This window comes from Coffea arabica, chromosome 10c (assembly GCF_036785885.1).
Source record: "Coffea arabica cultivar ET-39 chromosome 10c, Coffea Arabica ET-39 HiFi, whole genome shotgun sequence".
Classification (NCBI taxonomy): Eukaryota; Viridiplantae; Streptophyta; class Magnoliopsida; order Gentianales; family Rubiaceae; genus Coffea; species Coffea arabica.
In genome coordinates, this window is record NC_092329.1 from 5741030 (window position 1) to 5758776 (window position 17747).

At 34.7% G+C, this 17747-nt stretch overlaps 3 protein-coding genes across 4 annotated transcripts; 2 read left to right on the forward strand and 1 right to left on the reverse strand.

Moving 5' to 3' along the window:
- On the reverse strand, nt 1-3333 carry LOC140016123 (agamous-like MADS-box protein AGL104). The gene is made up of 10 exons (XM_072069352.1): nt 2895-3333; nt 2686-2739; nt 2515-2530; nt 2335-2396; nt 2185-2212; nt 2002-2063; nt 1681-1780; nt 1211-1356; nt 846-1075; nt 1-251 (listed from the first exon to the last, which is right to left on the reverse strand). The coding sequence occupies exons 1-10, from the start codon at nt 3077-3079 to the stop codon at nt 145-147; spliced, it is 990 nt and encodes a 329-aa protein (XP_071925453.1). The 5' UTR covers nt 3080-3333; the 3' UTR covers nt 1-144.
- Nucleotides 3334-8945: 5612 nt separating this feature from the next.
- Nucleotides 8946-11176, forward strand: LOC113711950 (E3 ubiquitin-protein ligase APD2). Of its 2 annotated transcripts, none has more exons than XM_027235198.2 (8): nt 8946-9195; nt 9307-9533; nt 9609-9705; nt 9798-9869; nt 9996-10216; nt 10307-10376; nt 10572-10866; nt 10953-11176. In XM_027235198.2, the coding sequence occupies exons 1-8, from the start codon at nt 9081-9083 to the stop codon at nt 11029-11031; spliced, it is 1176 nt and encodes a 391-aa protein (XP_027090999.1). In that variant the 5' UTR covers nt 8946-9080; the 3' UTR covers nt 11032-11176. The 2 variants fall into 2 exon arrangements, with proteins under 2 accessions (XP_027090999.1, XP_027091000.1); XM_027235199.2 differs by having other exon boundaries at nt 9000-9158.
- A 149-nt stretch (nt 11177-11325) lies between these two features.
- Nucleotides 11326-13899, forward strand: LOC113711949 (cytochrome P450 81Q32-like). The gene is made up of 2 exons (XM_027235197.2): nt 11326-12787; nt 13096-13899. The coding sequence occupies exons 1-2, from the start codon at nt 11900-11902 to the stop codon at nt 13705-13707; spliced, it is 1500 nt and encodes a 499-aa protein (XP_027090998.1). The 5' UTR covers nt 11326-11899; the 3' UTR covers nt 13708-13899.
- The last annotated feature ends 3848 nt before the right edge of the window (nt 13900-17747 follow it).

The window sequence follows — 17747 nt, forward strand, 5'->3', positions numbered from 1 at the left end:
TTCACTGGAAACCCTCAATTTCTATTTCTGTTTTTTTATTTATACATAACTATTAATGAAAACCTCAAATATTCTACAATTCTAACTCCTTACAAGGCTTATCAAATAAAAATAGTATTAAAAAAAAAACTAAATACAAACAAATCACTGGAGATTATCAAGCTGATCTTGATTTACAGGAGCAAGCTGAGATAAGAACAGCTCCAAGAGTGCTCCTTCTCTGGGTTGTCCAGCTGGAAACGGATCAGTTCCTGAGAAAAACCAAAAACCAAAAAAAAAAAGAAGAAGAAAATGAATAAATGTAGTTTCTTTCTTAGTTACATAATAATTTGAAAAAGAACATATTTAATTTTTCTTAAAAATGAAGAAAAGAATTGTTTAACACCAAGACCTATTTTGTCCTTGAAAACTTAGGCTAGTTGGAGTTTGCAACTTCAAGTATTTTTCTTTTTAATATCATTTTCACTTTATACCATCAAACTATTACTTTGGACTTTTGCACCTTAAAGTTTTACACACACCCTATTAGTTACCTGCAAACCTTAGTAACGTCAAAACAAGGACATAAATCCGAGAATGTGACCATCACTTTAGGTGGATTTATAATTTATTTATACACTAACACCACTTGGTTACATTGCCAAAAATCCACGATGGTACGAATTGTCTTTATTTATGCACTTCCACTCGGATTTATTTATAGTACCCTATTAGTTTTCAAGGCTTTAGTTGAACAGAGCCTTGAAACTTGATCGTTAGGGAATCATTTGCAGTTGATCTGAAATCAGGGAGTAATCTTTGAGTTGAAGACGAAGATTAATGGAACCTCAGGAATATTTACCAACCTGTTGGATACAGGTGCGTCCATGGCGAGAGATTTACGTCGATGATTTGTCCAAAGTGATCATCATGGGGACGTTGTAGTACTTGTGGGTCGTTCTCGATCTTGCTGATTGGACTGTTATGATCATTCAGCTGCTGCTGCATGTCTGCTGCTGTATCCAAATGACTTTGAGGAGGAAGAGTTAAGGAAGCAGGTACCATGTTCTCTATGCGCTGATCAGCTTGCCCAGCTCTACCAGAACGCACAAAAATTACAACCAAAAAAAAAAAGAAGCTACTAGGTATACATAGCACTGTCACGTAATAAAACTAGTGTTTTCAACCTTATTTACTGCTAGTTTTTTACTATGTTAAAATGAGCATGCACCTAAGAGGAATAAGCCCTGTGGGATCCAAGAAATTGAGCATTGGAATTTGATCTTGGTCTCTTTGATGAGGAAACCAATCCAATAAACTGCTTGCACTTCTCGTAGTAAACCCATTTACTTGTGCTGCTTGTTGAGCCAAATTTACCTGCCAATGATAAAAGAAAAAAGGAGTGAATTGCGCTTATTCTCCCTGATTTTTCCACAGGGTGTACCGTCGAGGATCTTCTTTCGACAATCATGGAAATATTAGAAAAACCACATATATAAATGTGACTAACAAGTGAAGATTTAGATTTTATAGATCGATCAAAAGATCTGGGGAGTTTGTAGGTGTGGGGAGGTATACTTCTCCTCCAATATTTGCTATTTTCATGAAATACACAGCCTACGATCAGTTCTAGTGACTAAGGTCATCAACAGCTAATCTTTAGTGGAGAAATGAGGATTCCAATACAATGCTCGGGCTTACCTTGCGTGCTCGAACTTGATTCAGAGTCTCCTCAAGAATTTGTTCCCTGTATTCAGCCTCACAAATCGCATTGATCTCCCAAGGATCGCCTTCATAAATTCTGATGATCAAGAATTTACAAATTCATCAGTGGAGCTTGCTACTATACTGAAATCTTTGAGTTCAGTTTGTTATTGCCGCAAGAAGGGGACCCCAACAAAAAAAAAAGACCCAGTGCAGATGACTTTTACAGTTTTCTTGCTAGCTGGAAACTACTAGAGACTGTAGGCTAGACTCTAGAGGCTAGTGAATGAAGTGACATTAGTTGATTACTGCTAGTACCTCAATTTTTTCTCCATATCCTCCATTTGGGACTTGTACCTAAGAATTTCTTGCTGAATTTCCTGCGAGTCCATTTAACTAATTAGCAGTCACTTTCTCTATACGAGGAAGCTGGAGTGCAATTAATCCAAGCTCATTAATGAGCTCGATCAAGCAGTACCATTTCGTCCAAGAGCTTCTTACCTCAATTTGAGAGTCAACACTTACTGGGCTGAATACGAAAACAAAGAATTAGTAATAATATAAACTGAATGTGTAACAACCAAATATTTTTTTTATCAGCATCACAATTCACAAGTAAAGATGAACTATTGCTTGATGCATATGTGGTACCTGACATCTTGATTAGTTCTGTCTGCTTCAGATTTCAACTTGCCAAGTGCTTTTTCCAGATACTACAAATCGACATGGTAACTCAAACAAGTCAATATTGCGACCAAATTTCCATCCCTGTTGAGCTCACAGATTTGTAAGCTAGTTAGTTAGTTAAAGAGGAGTATCCGCCCACAATACCTCTTGGTTATGCAGCCTGTATAGAGTTGCATGGAGACGAAAGGCATCCGTATAAAGAGGGGGCCACCGACAAAACAATCAAAAGTAAACCGGGAAAAAAAAAATAACCACCATTTGAGACGGTATCAGAGTATATAAAGAATGATCAATAAGCTATAGCTAGTTCCTTACCGTCCTCGCTCATGCTCCGGAAGATTCAGATATCGTGCCATAATTTCCTCAAGGCTTCCACAAATCCGATACATGTCATAGACCAATATGATCATTCAGATCATTTTATGTTGAAAACTTTGTATATACTTGTTACTAAAATAAAGACTTAACAGGAATATACAGAAAGAAATTTATAAAGGACGCGAGTGAGGGCTGAGGAGTAACACCTTTTGTTTCCTGAAAATACGCTGAGTCTTCCAGAGGGGGAGAACATGATGAGAGCTACATCAACATCACAGAGCACAGAAAGTTCATAAGCTTTCTTGATAAGCCCATTTCTTCTTTTTGAGAAAGTCACCTGCCTATTTGTTGTGTTCTCGATTTTCTTGATCTGGAGCTTCACTCTTCCCATATTTTTCCCTCCTCCTAGGTTTCCTCTCCTCTAAAATATACGTCTCTGTCAAACTTGTTGAAACTTGAAAGCCCTTTTTTGTGAAGGAAGCCAAATATGGTAGTAATCGCAGCCAGGATCAAGTCTGTCCCTGCCAGCTCTTAAATGGAACCTGAAATTATACTAGTATCCTAGTACTTTTGTTTATACATAGATAAAAAAAAGTCATTAATTGCATATGCGAAACAGTTGATGTAAGAAGTTGGAAAGTGAGGGATGAGAAGAGAAGCTAAGAGAGGTAGTAACAAATTTCGGATCGGAAGGGGCTTTTTGGCACCGTTAGGCCGCTGTTCAGAAGATGACGAGAGGGTGAGAGACAAAGTTAGCGGTGAGTTTCCACAGCTGTCAAGGATCTTCTCAAGAGAGTGACTATATTCTAGTAGAACTTAATTCTCTTTTTTTTATATATATAAAAAAAAGAAGAAGAAAGAAATGAAGATTGTAATAGAGGAGTAGTGATAAATAAATTTGACAAAAAAGTATAATAAATCAAGTAATGCCAGGGTAATTACAACGTAAATATGGACTAGAGGCAGAGGTAGAATACTCCTAATAACAAATTCACTATTTTCTTGTTTTTAAAGGAGGGGGGAGGGATTGGGGATTGGTTGTTTATTGACACCATTTCTTTTTTGTTGTTTGCTTGATTTTTCTCATAGACATTTGAAAAAATGGTAAGCATCAGGTTTTAACCTTTCATATGTGAGGAAAATCTTAGCCGGAGGCCAGCTCTTTTAAGTAGGGAAAATATAAGGTGGCGTTTGGTTCGCACATCGGTATCAGATTCGGATTCGGAATCGGATATCCTAGGTTTGGAATGAGGTCATTCATTCCAATACATTTGTTTGGTTCAAGTACCTGGAATGTGTATCATTACTATAGTTGATGTTTGGTTCGTCGATTCTTTCGGAATGGAATATAATAAATATATTATAAACCCCATCGTAAATGATAGTTATTGGCTCTTTGTAAATGGGATATAAGAAATTTTCACTAATTAAATATATTAGTATAAATGTATTAGTAAATTTAGTCTAACTAATTAATAATTTCTATTGGTAAACATGTATAATTATTAGTATAATTGATAATATTAATTATATTACATAAATTAATATACATTATATAATACATATAAATAATATTATTATTATTATAAGTTTGTAACTAATTAAATTAAATATTATATATATAATTAAATATAAATATACAAATGTTATAATATAAATATAAATATATAATTATATAATATATACAAATATTAATTATACTAATATTTTATATAAATATAATATATATTACATATTAAATATAGTTATTGTTATATATTATTATATTTAAAATAATAATTATAATTATATAACTTATTAATATTACATACATGTATATATTATAATTATATGCACATATAATATACATTTATAAATATCCATATATATTATAAATATAATATTATATAATATTAATAAATTTATAATATGTATTATATAAGTATTATTATATTTAACTAAATAATTATAATATATAATTATATAATATAATAACATCATTATTATAAGTTTGTAACTAATTAAATTAAATATTAAATATATAATTAATTATAATTATACAAATGTTATAATATAAATATATAATTATAATTATATAATATATAAATATTAATTGTACTAATATTTTATATAAATATAATGCATATTAATATTAGATATAGTTATTATTATATAATATTATATTTAAAATAATAAATACAATTATAATTATATAATTTATTAATATTATATACATGTATATATTATAATTATATGCCAATATAATAAGCATTTATAAATATACATATATATTATAAATATATTATTATATAATATTAATAAATTTATATTATATATTATATAAATATAATTATATTTAACTAAATAATTATAATATATATTTATATAATATACTAGTATTATAATAAAATATTATAATAATAAAATATTAAATATGTATATATTATAATATATAATATATAAATATTAATTATACTAAATAATATGTAATCGGTAAAGAAATCTTGGAATCACACTTGGGTTTTGGACAAAACCCACCCTTCTACTAAGGAATGGAGAGACACCAAATTTTTAGAAATCATTCCAAGATTTCAATTCCCATTCCAGTGAACCAAACACCAATTATGGAGTTCATTCCATTCCCTCATTCCGATACCCTTTTACCAAACGCCCCCTAAGGCCAGCTGAGCGATTCACTAGCTACAGCCCACAAGATGCTAGTAAATAGGAAAATTTAGAGCCATTTTATATTGCTATTTTTTGAAATTTTTATAAAAAAAAATAGTATAGCGATTTGATATATATAAAACAAAAAACTAATTAAAAAATATATTTATAAAAAATATATAAAGTTTTTGAAAAAAAAAATGACAATCCCAATAGGCCTAGCATTCAAAGCTAAAAGTCTGCAGGTACGTCACGTCTTTGTATGGGGTTTGCTTCGTTAAACACTTCACATGATCCCTTATAAAGAGCAACACAACTCCGATGCACGTCAAAAATTGCTCTTTTACGTAAATTTACCAGAAATTCTTTTTCTAAAGTTGAACTTATATATATATATATATATTTAAAGCATCTAGAGTTGAACTTCGTGTCCATAATTACCATGTTACAACGGTACAAGAGGCTAATATCAAGCACGAAGTTGATAATAATTAGAAATTCTGCCACTAGGTCTCTGAAACTAATGTGTTTTTAATTTTAAATTAGTTTAGAATGCACAAATGTTATTAAAAGTAATCAATATTAGATTGAGCAATGAAAATTTTTAACGATAACTTCCTATACACTGTCAGTGTATTATTTTTTTCATACTAATAGATTTATATTATGCCACATAATATGAATTCATATCATACGTATATGGCATACATCCAAAATTACTAATGAAAAAAATTATTACACTATTAGTGTATAAAAAATAATTCAATTTTTAATAAGTAAAAGGATAATTAATAGTACTCTATCTCGTTTTTATTATTTTTTTGTGAAAACACATAAACAAACTCACAAAATTACTTTAAAAATGAAGAGCCTATAATATGTGTTTCGTGAAAAAGAGTAAATTGAGAATTTTTTTTTTGTCCATTATGTATTGCAAATGTATAGAATAAATATATAGAAAAATGGATGACGAGTTTATTATAAAACGTTAACATTTATTTCCCTCGCTGCATACACTTAAGATAAAAAAAAATTTTGAAAATTTTACAATAAGGAATAACCACTTCTCTACATTTTATAGTATGCTCCGAATGTTTTTTTTGCACAAATAGAAGAACCCTATTAATTTTTTTTTTTTTTTTAAAAGTCATAATTCAGGGGATCGGAAAAATTTTTCTAGAAAAGGGTATTTTGGTAGATAACAAAACATGCGGGAGGGCGAGCGAGGCTCCAGGTGGAGAGCAATCCAGATTAATTGCAAAATGGAGTTTTTGAGTTTGGGATTTGTCGGTTTGTTTGGAAAGGCGAAGATAACGAGGTGGATGCCTACGCAACCGATCACCTGCGTCTTGCTTAAGAATGGGGGAGGAGGTAGCCGCCGAAGTCCGCAAACAGAGAAAAAGTTTCGGTCGGATTTTGGACGCGTCTTCTCCGTTTCCTCGTTTTCTTCAAACCTGGAACTCCGCTCTCGCTTCCACGATATACCACAAACCTCTGCATTTTTCACCCATTCCCTCCCAAAATGTCCCAATCCACGCCTCAGCTCAGCAGGCCGTGTGCAGCATACTGGTATTATTGTTAATACAGTCAACCCTCCACTCCATTAATAATACTTATCATATTTTTATTTTATTGATTTCCTAAAACAAGAATCACCATTCCAAAATTAATAGTACATACATGCTTTTCAATCTCTGTCATTTGAGAAAGTAATTTTTTAAAATTTCAATGCACATTTAATAAGGGAGTATTTTGAGTTCAAATAATACATATATAAACTCACCAGTATCGTACTGCATCATCTAAATGTAATGATTATTATGTCTCCGTAAAAAAGTTGGATGCCCAAAAATGACTCTAACATTTAGGACGGAAGGAGTATGAAAATTGTGGGGTTTGGGAGAGGCTAGTTGTCTACAATTAGCGCTAGGGATGACAACGGGGTGGGGTTGGGGCGGGGGACCCCTCCCCCCGCCCCGTTGCCTACAAACTCCCTCCGCCCCTGTCCCGTCCCCCGCCTCCCACTCCCCCAGGCCCAGCCCCCGCCCCCGCCATGCCCCGCTTCCCTCGCGGGGGCACCCGCGGGGTTAATAAAATTTTTTTCGTGGGATTAATAAAATTTTATTATAGTTAAATTTTAATAAATAATCAAGTATTAAAATATCAACACATCATCAAGTTATTATTCATTTTAATTTTACAATTGAAACTCATAAAAACAATCAAACAAAAGTTATTTGAATACAATCCAACATGATGAAATAAATACAACTAAAATAGTTAAGTTTTCACTTTTGGTACAAATACAATCACTAATTCATTATTGTGTTTGTGCTTTTTTTTTTGAAAAAAAAGTGTTATTCTATTAAGTGTAATTAGAAATTTAGTATAAATGTATTAGTAAATTTAGTATAACTAATTAATAAATTCTATTAGTAGACATGTCTAATTATTCGTATAATTGATAATATCAATTATATTACATACACTAATATACATTATATAATACATCTAACTAATAATATCATTATCATAAGTTTATAACTAATTAAATTACATATTATATATAATTATATATATATAATTTTTTTTTGCCGGTGGCGGGGCGGGGGCCCCCCGCCCCGTTTCTAAATGAGGGGAAAAAATTCCCCCCCGCCCCCGCCCTGAGAGCCCCCCACGGGCCAAATCCCTAATTAGCGCGATTGTTATATATATATATATATTTAAAGTGAGTGTATAGCTATAGACATGTTAGCATGAATAAAATTTACATACACCAAAATAATATTAGTATAACTGCACAACTCTAGTAAATCTTAACTATACCTGTTCCGAATCCAAAAATGTGAATGTGATGATGTCTGGAGTAAAACATTAATTAGTTGATCGTGAGGTTTGATTCTAAATCCTATGTATTTTCTCTTTTCTTCAATTCTAGAGTCTCTAATAATACAAAAAAAAAAAAGAAGTAAATGTAAACATAATTAAAGTTTTAAATGATTATAATAGGTACTATTCATTTTTGGAATCGGTAACAACGTTAATTATTTTTACTTATCAATTTCCACTTCTAAAACGTTATAATTGAATTTTCACTGTGAATTGTTTTTACTATTTATTCAGACAATCATTTGAGTAATCTTTCTTAGTTCCGCCCACTGTTTTCTGTTATTTCGTGAGCAAAAAGACTTATGAGGCATAGTAACGAGCAGTACACAAAATTTCGTGACTAGTGTATACTAGTGTTTGGGTTTAATGCAGCCCAGCCCCAATTGTATACTAGTGTTAGCCCACTTTAGACTCTCTCCTGTTTTGCTGTCCTTCCTGATGAATATGATGATCCACTTCCAGGTTGAGAGCCTGACCCAAAGCCTAAGGGCAGAAGTCGGACCAAATAAGACACGAAAAAGACAGCAAGAAGTTCAAGAACATCTCAAGTCCGGATACCCCCTGTGTGGGAAAAAAAAAAAAGGAAATAAGTTAGTAGCTGGAAGGCTATAGCAATGACAAAGTCGTAATAAGCACTGCCACCTAACATTCAAAAATAGGTAGTGTCAATATCATTACCGCCTCAAATAAGCACAGAAGGATTAGTAGAGTAGCAAGTAATACAGCAACTGGTCTCCTCCATAGCGACTGGTCTCCTCTCCTCTCAGCCTTAGACAAACTCCATTTCTTCCGCATTGTCAATATCACCAACTGTTACAGTTTTCTACAATCTTAATAACCAAATTGGGAAAAAAAAAATGCACAGATCAGTTCTTGCAGCACAAAGCAATCATCATCCTCGTCATCAGTATTCTCAGCGGTGCCAAGAGACTCGTGTTTGTCTCCTTGCTCCTTTATCAATTTGCCTTTGTGGCATGTAACATTATCCCTGTTCTTTTTTTTTTTTTCCTAATAAGGCTTTGTTCTCGAGAATTGCATATTTTTTCTTCTATTGAATGATGTATTTGTTTATTTATTTTGCAGTAGCAATTAGCATGAGGTATGGTTATTATGGGGATTGTGACATGCTGCTTGGACCTAGCTCGTCGCGATTATTTGAGGCCAATTCTGTGTTTGTGAAGCAAGTTCACGTCACAGATACTGATAGGAAAGGAGTCGTTCTTTACGGGTTTTCGCAGAAGCCTGAGCTGAGCCTGGAAGAGAGTTGGAGTGTGTCAAATTATATGATTGTTGGATCCTTCAGTCATAAGGTAACAACACTTCAGAACCTGAACTTCCACCCATATTTATGGAAAGAGATTTTATCTTGTGGAATATTCTGTCAGGGATTCTCGCTGTGGTTGAATAAAGGTTCAAGAATTCAGCTTGGACTGGAAGCAGAGAAAACTAGTTTGAATCAACTTGATGTATCAGTAAGTAAAGGTAGACATACTGCAGTTTGTTCTGATTCTGAGAGTAATAGCAATCCCCCATCCCTGCTCAATTTAATATATTTAAACTAATGTCTAAAACAGGGGTGCGGAATTATGAGACCCTTCTGCCACCAAATTCTCTAGGTGCTGACCTCTTTAATTATGATACAGCTGGTAATAACTTCTCTGATTTTGTACTCCTAACAAAAATATTCAATGAAAGAACATGTAATAGGTAGTGTTCAGGTGTGAAGTACATTTGGTTTGACATTTGTTTTTTATACTTGTGATTAAGTTCAGGTAAAGCAGCTGAATATGTCATTGAAGACGATGATAGGTACTGCATCGGCATCACTAATTTGAATCCTAGAAGCATCATGGTGGTAATGCATGTGAATGTTTCTTCCAAAATGTACGACAGCACAAAAGCAAAGAGCATGTGTTCAACTGGAAGCGGGACATGCCATCTCAATCTTCTTTTCCCAATTACCCAATATGTAGTAGTGACTACTCCAAACAATGTGAGAAATCCCTTCCATGGCGTTGCTATGTCTGTGTTTAACAAATCCTACTGAAACTAAAGTTTTGACTAGTTTATTGGATTAATGCAGGGAGATCTTGGCCAATGGCATGTTGAGCTTTCATTCGTTGCTCGTCTTCTTGCCTACATTTGTATTTTAGGTAACTCCATATTGACTAAGCTCCTGAATTCATGTATTTTTGGTATTAGAACAATTGACATTTTGTGAGTGCATCTCAACTCTCAAGTTTTACAAATTTTACATTCGGATTTTGCTATATTGGGCACCTGGAAATGGTCTGCGTGGATTTATTTGGAGGGGTACTAATTGTAGCCTTACCAATGAAATCTTCCAGGTGTTATTGTTATTGTCTTCTTTCTGCTGTTCAAATTACTGGGAGCATGTAATGAGGAGAACCATGAACCAGAACATCCTGTAACGAGAGTTGCAGCTGAGACTGAACCTTTGCTGCCTGAGAAAGTCTTCAGATTGCCATACGGAACTGATGAAGAAGACAGGGAGTCAAGCAGGGGTAGCTCTTCAGAAGACCTATATGATGGCAAGATTTGTGTCATCTGCTATGACATGCCACGAAACTGCTTCTTTGTTCCCTGCGGCCACTGTGCTACTTGCCAAGATTGTGCTAATAGGTAAATATTTGGTTGAACAAAAACCAGTGTGTCGCTTATGAAATGTTGAATATTTGGAGTTAATTCAAGGATACACTATTTTGCAGGATCATGGAGGGGGAAACCAGGGTGTGTCCAATATGCCGACGGCTCATCCATAAAGTGAGGAAAGTTATTATCCCTTAGAACTTGCCTTTCGTTTGAAATATTTCATGAAATTTGCTGTTGTGAGCAACTATTTTCGTTGGTTCACGTTGAAGCCAGTCTCCTTTTACCCCTTGAAATGCCAAATGAAAAGGGATATTTATAGCACAACTAATTATTCTGGGCATGCCCAAATCCCAATGAGTGTTGCGCTTGAATTTCCATAAAATTGGATCTTCCAACCATCTCCTAGTACAAATTTCTGGCTGATGTTTGAAGGATTTTAGCCTAGGCGCTCTTAAAAATATGTCCAACATATGGACTTGAGATTAATGAAACTGGCGAAATTGGCCTGAGCATGGAGTAGTATTTCTTGCTCTCTAAGTTTGCACGCACGTTTGCTTGGAAATTGGAGGACACGCAATTTGCTCCCGGCTTCTGATCCTGGAGAGGAAGGGAAAGCAAATTCTACTACGAGGCTCGTAAATAAACTAAAAGACAAATGGTATCTGCTGCGGCAAATGATACATTTGCCACCGGGAAGGGATCATAGCATCATTTTTGTTGTGGACTTCCACTGCAGCAAATGATACAGCATTCCCACTAGAAATACTGAGAAAACATTAACAATGCTGATTAACATTGATTAACCTTTGTCTGCGGACTTCCATTTAACATATGAAGCACTCAAAGCCGCCATACCTGTCTGGGTACTACGTACCTTCTCAAATTCTAACTCGCCAGCCACAACCGCCAGATGGAAAAAAAAAAAAGAAGAAGAAATAAACAATAATTTTTAACGAGCATCTACTCTAGTCGCATGTCGTTGACAATTTTTAAGTTAAATACAAGATGCAGAACAAAAAGCTGATATAATATAAGATGGCCAAAGCATAAGGCCAAAGCATCAATGGAGATTTCGTACTACCTTCTGCTCATACCCTTGCTGTATTTACTCACCAATCAGATTATCAAAAGATTCAATAATCTCCCACCGAGTCCTTTTCCATCTTTACCTGTAATTGGGCATCTTCATCTCATCAAGAATCCAGTCCATCGAACATTAGCTCAGATCTCCAGTAAATATGGCCGAGTTCTCTTGCTTTATTTTGGCTCTCGCCCTGTCCTCCTGATATCTTCACCCTCTGCTGCAGTGGAATGCTTCACCAAGAATGACATAGTCTTCGCAAATCGGCCCAAGTTCCTCGCGGGAAAATACCTTGGCTTTAACTATACAACTCTGGTTTGGGCCTCGTACGGTCAACACTGGCGCAATATAAGAAAAATCGCTACCGTTGATATATTATCAGGTAGTCGAGTCCAGATGTTTACGCACATACGTTCTGAGGAGGTTCACTTGTTGATTCGGCGCCTTCTGAAGGCCGCTGCGGCTAGTGCTGATGACCATGTTATGGTCGATATGAAATCAGCCTTCTTCGAACTCACACTGAACATTATGATGAGGATGATTGCTGGAAAACGATATTCTGGTGATGGCTCAGGAAAAATAGAGGAAGTCACCAGCTTTCAAGAGATGGTTAAAGAGAGTCTTAAAGTCAGCGGATCAACAAATGCTGCGGATTTTGTTCCACTACTGAGGTGGATAGGGCAAAATAAGCTTGAAAGTCATCTGAAAACGTTGCAGATGAAGAGGGAAAAGTTCCTACAAGATTTGATTGAAAAGTACAGAAGCATCGCCAGCCATCGTGAGAACAAGACACTGATTGATGTTCTCTTATCTCTCCAAGAGACCGAACCAGAGTACTATACGGATCAAATCATCAGAGGCTTGGTTCAGGTGAGTCTGGTTTTAAGGCGAATAGTAGATCAGTCCCTCGAAAGTGCCAACATTCCATAAAATCAAGTATATGAACAACCTAAGAGAATCCACCTCAAGCGCTAGCTAGCTATCATACTTCCAGGGTAGGATCATAAGTTCATAGGCATGGCATTAACTTCCCTGCTCTTTCAGCTTTTAACAATCAGTCAAGATAACTCAAAAGCATGTATCATGTGATGATCAAAGAAGTGAATGAATTTGAAACTGCCTTTTATCCGATATCTATAGAGATAATAAATCAAATTTCGTCTAATCTTAATATGCAGATAATGTTATCGGCGGGAAGTGACACAACATCTGGAACTATGGAATGGGCACTGTCAGTTCTGCTGAACAACCCAGAGGCTTTAAAGAAAGCGCAAGAAGAAATAGACGTTCAAATAGGCCAATCAAGGCTGATAACTGACTCCGACCTTGGCCAGCTTCCTTACCTTCAAGCAATAATAAACGAAACCTTTCGTATGTATCCTGTGTCCCCTTTTATCTCCCTGCATGAATCATCCGAAGAATGTACAGTTGAAGGCTTTGGTATCCCTCGTGGGACATTGCTCTTAGTGAACCTTTGGGCTATTAATCATGACCCTGAAATATGGGAAGAACCCACAAAATTCAAACCTGAAAGGTTCATGAACTTGGAAGGTCAGAGAGAGAGATTTGAGTTTATGCCATTCGGGCTTGGCCGAAGAGGATGTCCTGGCGAAAATTTTGCTCGACGAGTTGTGGGGTTGGCATTGGGTTCACTTATTCAATGCTTTGAGTGGGAAAGACCTGGAGAAGAATTGGTGGACATGAGTGAAGGAGCTGGGCATACTATGCCTAGAGCTCAACCGCTGCTGGCAAAGTATAGGCCACGCCCTGAAATGGTTAAGCTTCTTTGAGTTGTGATCTGAGTGTTTGACAATGTTTTCTTCTGCAACACCTAGACGACTGTGGAGAAACAAGTGAACAAGGAAACAGAGGATGTCTCTCTGTACGTGTTTGTTTTAACTTTTAATACTACTATTTTATCTCTTTTAACTTCGCTTTGTGTTGCTGCAAGAAAGTATAAAAAAGCAAAGGGTTTACTCTAATTTCTTGCTTTCTCCAAAGATCCAGCATTTTCATGTGTGTATCTATTATTTGTTAACCAATGGTTCAGAATTCAATCGACGGAGAAGCAAAATTTTGCCAAGCATGAGAAATTCCCAAAATTCTGATCAAATTTAAATTATTTGTAAGATGCTTTTGGTTGCATGTTGTACTTTAGAGGGTCCTCGCGTTCTGTAATTTAGAGCTTTCTTGCATTCTATAACTGCGAGGTAAGGTAAGCAAAACTTAAATTTTGGTCAAGTTTATCTGCTTTGAACAGGAGGTTGCCCACTGCAAATAAGCACCCCTATTGTACAATTTTTCAAACATCATCAAAATCTTGTTTTTGAGGTTTCAAAGCCGCTAAATTGAACATTAGCTCTGAATCGGATAATAACATTAGCTCTGAATCGGATAATTATGTTCAATGGTGATGTTTTGCTAATAATTACTGATAGGGTGTTAATTGTTAGTTATTTTATTGTTAATTTTCCTATTTGTCCTTGCCAAATATCGTTTTAATGATTAATATATACTTATATTTGGGATTTGGACCTATTTACAGGAAGTGAAACTGAAAAGTGCTAAACAGAGGGATCTTCTTAAAAAAAATACTCCACACGTGGGAAGTTTCTAAAAGAAAATACAAGCTGGACTCCCCGGGGTGATACAAACGGATCTCCTATCTTTTTGCTGATGAGGAGTTGAATTGCACTAGGAATCCTATTAGTAGAGTTGTAAACGAGCCAAATCGAATCGAGTATCTCATGTTTGAGCTCTGTTCGATAAGCGATTCGAACAACGTTCGTGTTTGTTTGTTAATTTTCGAACTCCAAACCTGTATTCGTGTTCGACTCGTTAAGCAAAATTCATGTTTAAATTCGAGTTCATGTTCGGCTTGTTTAACATAAACAAGCTGTTCGCGAACATGTTCGAAATGATCGAATCCAAATTATTTTAAGTCTTAAATATACAAATCATTAATTATTCTAAAAAATAATTAAAGCACTAAGTGACTAAATTCTATTATTCATTAACTATATAACTAATATTAACATAAAAATAACAAATAAAACCCTCAAATATAAAAGTCCAACCATAAAATTAACTCTAAAATTTGTCAAATGATAATTATGTCCATGTTCGCGAACGTTCGTTAAAACTCGCGAACATGCTCGTGTTCGCTCGATTATTAATCGAACAAAAACATTCGTTCGAACTCGGTTCGTTTAAGATTTCGAGCGAGTCTTTTACAAACACGAACGTATCGAAACGAATCGAGTTACTAAACAGTTCGATTCGTTAACAGCTCTACCTATTAGTAATAGGAAACGGAGAAAAGAAGGGACTTTAGGTAGTAGTTACTTCGTTCTTTTCGGCGGATGTGCCAGACAGCCGAGACTTGCTTTTTTGTTCCTTTCTTCGTTCTTTTCCATTAATCTCGACTGGAGCATAATTTTTGTGCTCTTTGACTATCCGAAAAAGATGCCTCTGCAATCAATTAAATTGCGTGAAAATTTATTTATGCGACGTGGCTAAGTTTTTCATCTAATCAAGGATCAATTCAACGACGCAGTCCCTAATATTTGTGAGATCTAATTAGTTTTCATGTGTTTCTTAATTTGTTAATATTTGCACGTTGTCTATTTGAATTTCCATGGGATTATTTTGTTACTTGGATGTCAAGAGCCCGATGTTTAATATGACTTATTAATCTCCTGCAAAATTAGTCAATTAAATCTGTAATTGTTTGATCGATTAATATTAGTGGCAACTAGCGTGTTTACACACTAGGGGAACGTGCAATCTAATTTAAATAACCCTCGTAGCATGTTACTGATTGGGGTTAAGTTTTTCTAGATCTTAATGCAATTGAAAAATTAATTCCTACGGTCGTACTTAGGAGTATTTTCTGGTTAGGGGTAATCAATGGTCGTTCCTTAGTTATCAATAAATTAAGAAAAAATTGGTCGTTAGAGTTTGTCGGCGACTATAACTAGTCTATTAATAAATTAAGTGAACCTCTCTTGCAGCAATGATCGGGTAAGTGGATTGTGTCTGAATAGTTGTATCCTTGGTTAGAATTTATCTATTCTTGATTTAATTCCGGTTATATTTGTGCTAGTTAATTATTTATTTTTAGTTGAATTGCTGAATTGTTTTTAGTTTTATTCCGATAAAATCCCCCTTTACCAATTGAAATTTCAAAGAGATAAATATTCCAAGTTCCTGAGGAGACGACCCCGCTTGCCACTGTCTACTATTTAGTAATTTTTGTCAACTAATTAATTCTGGTATATCGGATTGAGTAAACTTTTCGGGAACAGGGTGAATCAAGTAATCCATTGCACACCTAGAGTCCCTACTCCAGCATCTAGAATTAATTATTGACTGTTTTCAGTGATAGTTAGATTCTATTTTTATTATTGTAAAGACTTGACAACCTGTCAATTACTCCTTAGTTTGTCCAGTGCGCATGTACGCATAGTCCATTCGACTCCCGTGGGAAACAGGTGTTACAAATTTCAACCAAAGATAAGTCAAAAAAATATTTGTCTGCGGAGCGGAACTCCATTTTCATATAAAAAAATGCTGAAAGCCGCCATATCTGGTTCAGTACTACCACTCTACCGGTTCCATCTGACAGGTCACGACCGCAACGGGAAAAAAAAAAAACAAAAAAAAAGCAATAGATAAACAAGGATCTTTGTCAATCGCATCTTATAAGAAATTTTAACACAAGATTTAGATTGCAGGATAGCAGCTGATATAAGATGGCCTAAGCTGAAGGCGTCTCGATCCCTTGAACCTATATCACTGAAACAGCAAGGAATTGTTTAGAATATTACATTGGATAAGTAAGTGTAGGTACTCCTCCAATACAAAGTTCGAAATACCTAGTGTTCAAGTTTATTTGATTATTTTAATGAGTTTGTAATTTTATTTAAATTTGACTTATTTATTTGTCGAACCAACCTTGTTTGATTATTTTATCGAATTTAAACGAGTTATTTATTGAATCTGAATGTTATCAAATATAAAACGATGTTTACTCTTAATTTGACTAGTTAGCAAATCAAACTAGAATGAACTCTAACCAAACTGAACTCGATTCAAATATCAAGCAGTTTGATTTATCTTTCAACCCTATTTCGGAGTTGTTATCCATGTGTTTGAGAATGTCATCCTCCTGTGGCCCCTGGTCCGCAAGAGAAAATATGAATTAAGGAAACAAAGGATGCTTGTATTGTGTTTTGGTTTTTCAAGTCCCGAACGAGATGTTTTTTTGTTGCAGCAAAGGAGGAAAGTTTTAGAGAGCTTAGGATATTATAATAAAATAGCAGTCAGGAGTAGCGAAGGAGGAAACATATGATTCAGCCGAAAGGGGAACGAAAAGAAGAAGAAGTTATGGTTTTAATTTATTTGAAGAATTACCATATATATATATATATGTATGTATTTTAGGTAAAAGAAGATTATATACTAGTAGTAGTTTGGAAAAATAAGGAATGCGATCATAACAAGTAAATGCAAAAAAGTTTGCCGTAAACTCCTTTGAGCGTTTGTAGTTGTCAAAGCTCTTTGTCAGGCTGCCCCCAGTGGTTCGAAAATGTGCTGAGGACCTGTTTTGAACTAATTTGTTACATGGATGGAAACCATATGCAAACCAAAAGATTAGAAATTTTCATGCTATCCCTTGTTTCTACATTTAATAATAATAATAAAAAAAAAGTGGATGAGGCGTTGATCTACAAAGTTGAGGTTTTAGAATTTGGAAATCTTGAATTCAATACTTATCAAAGTGTGAGTCTCTAAACTTTGTGTTAGTATTTATCCCACCATATGTATG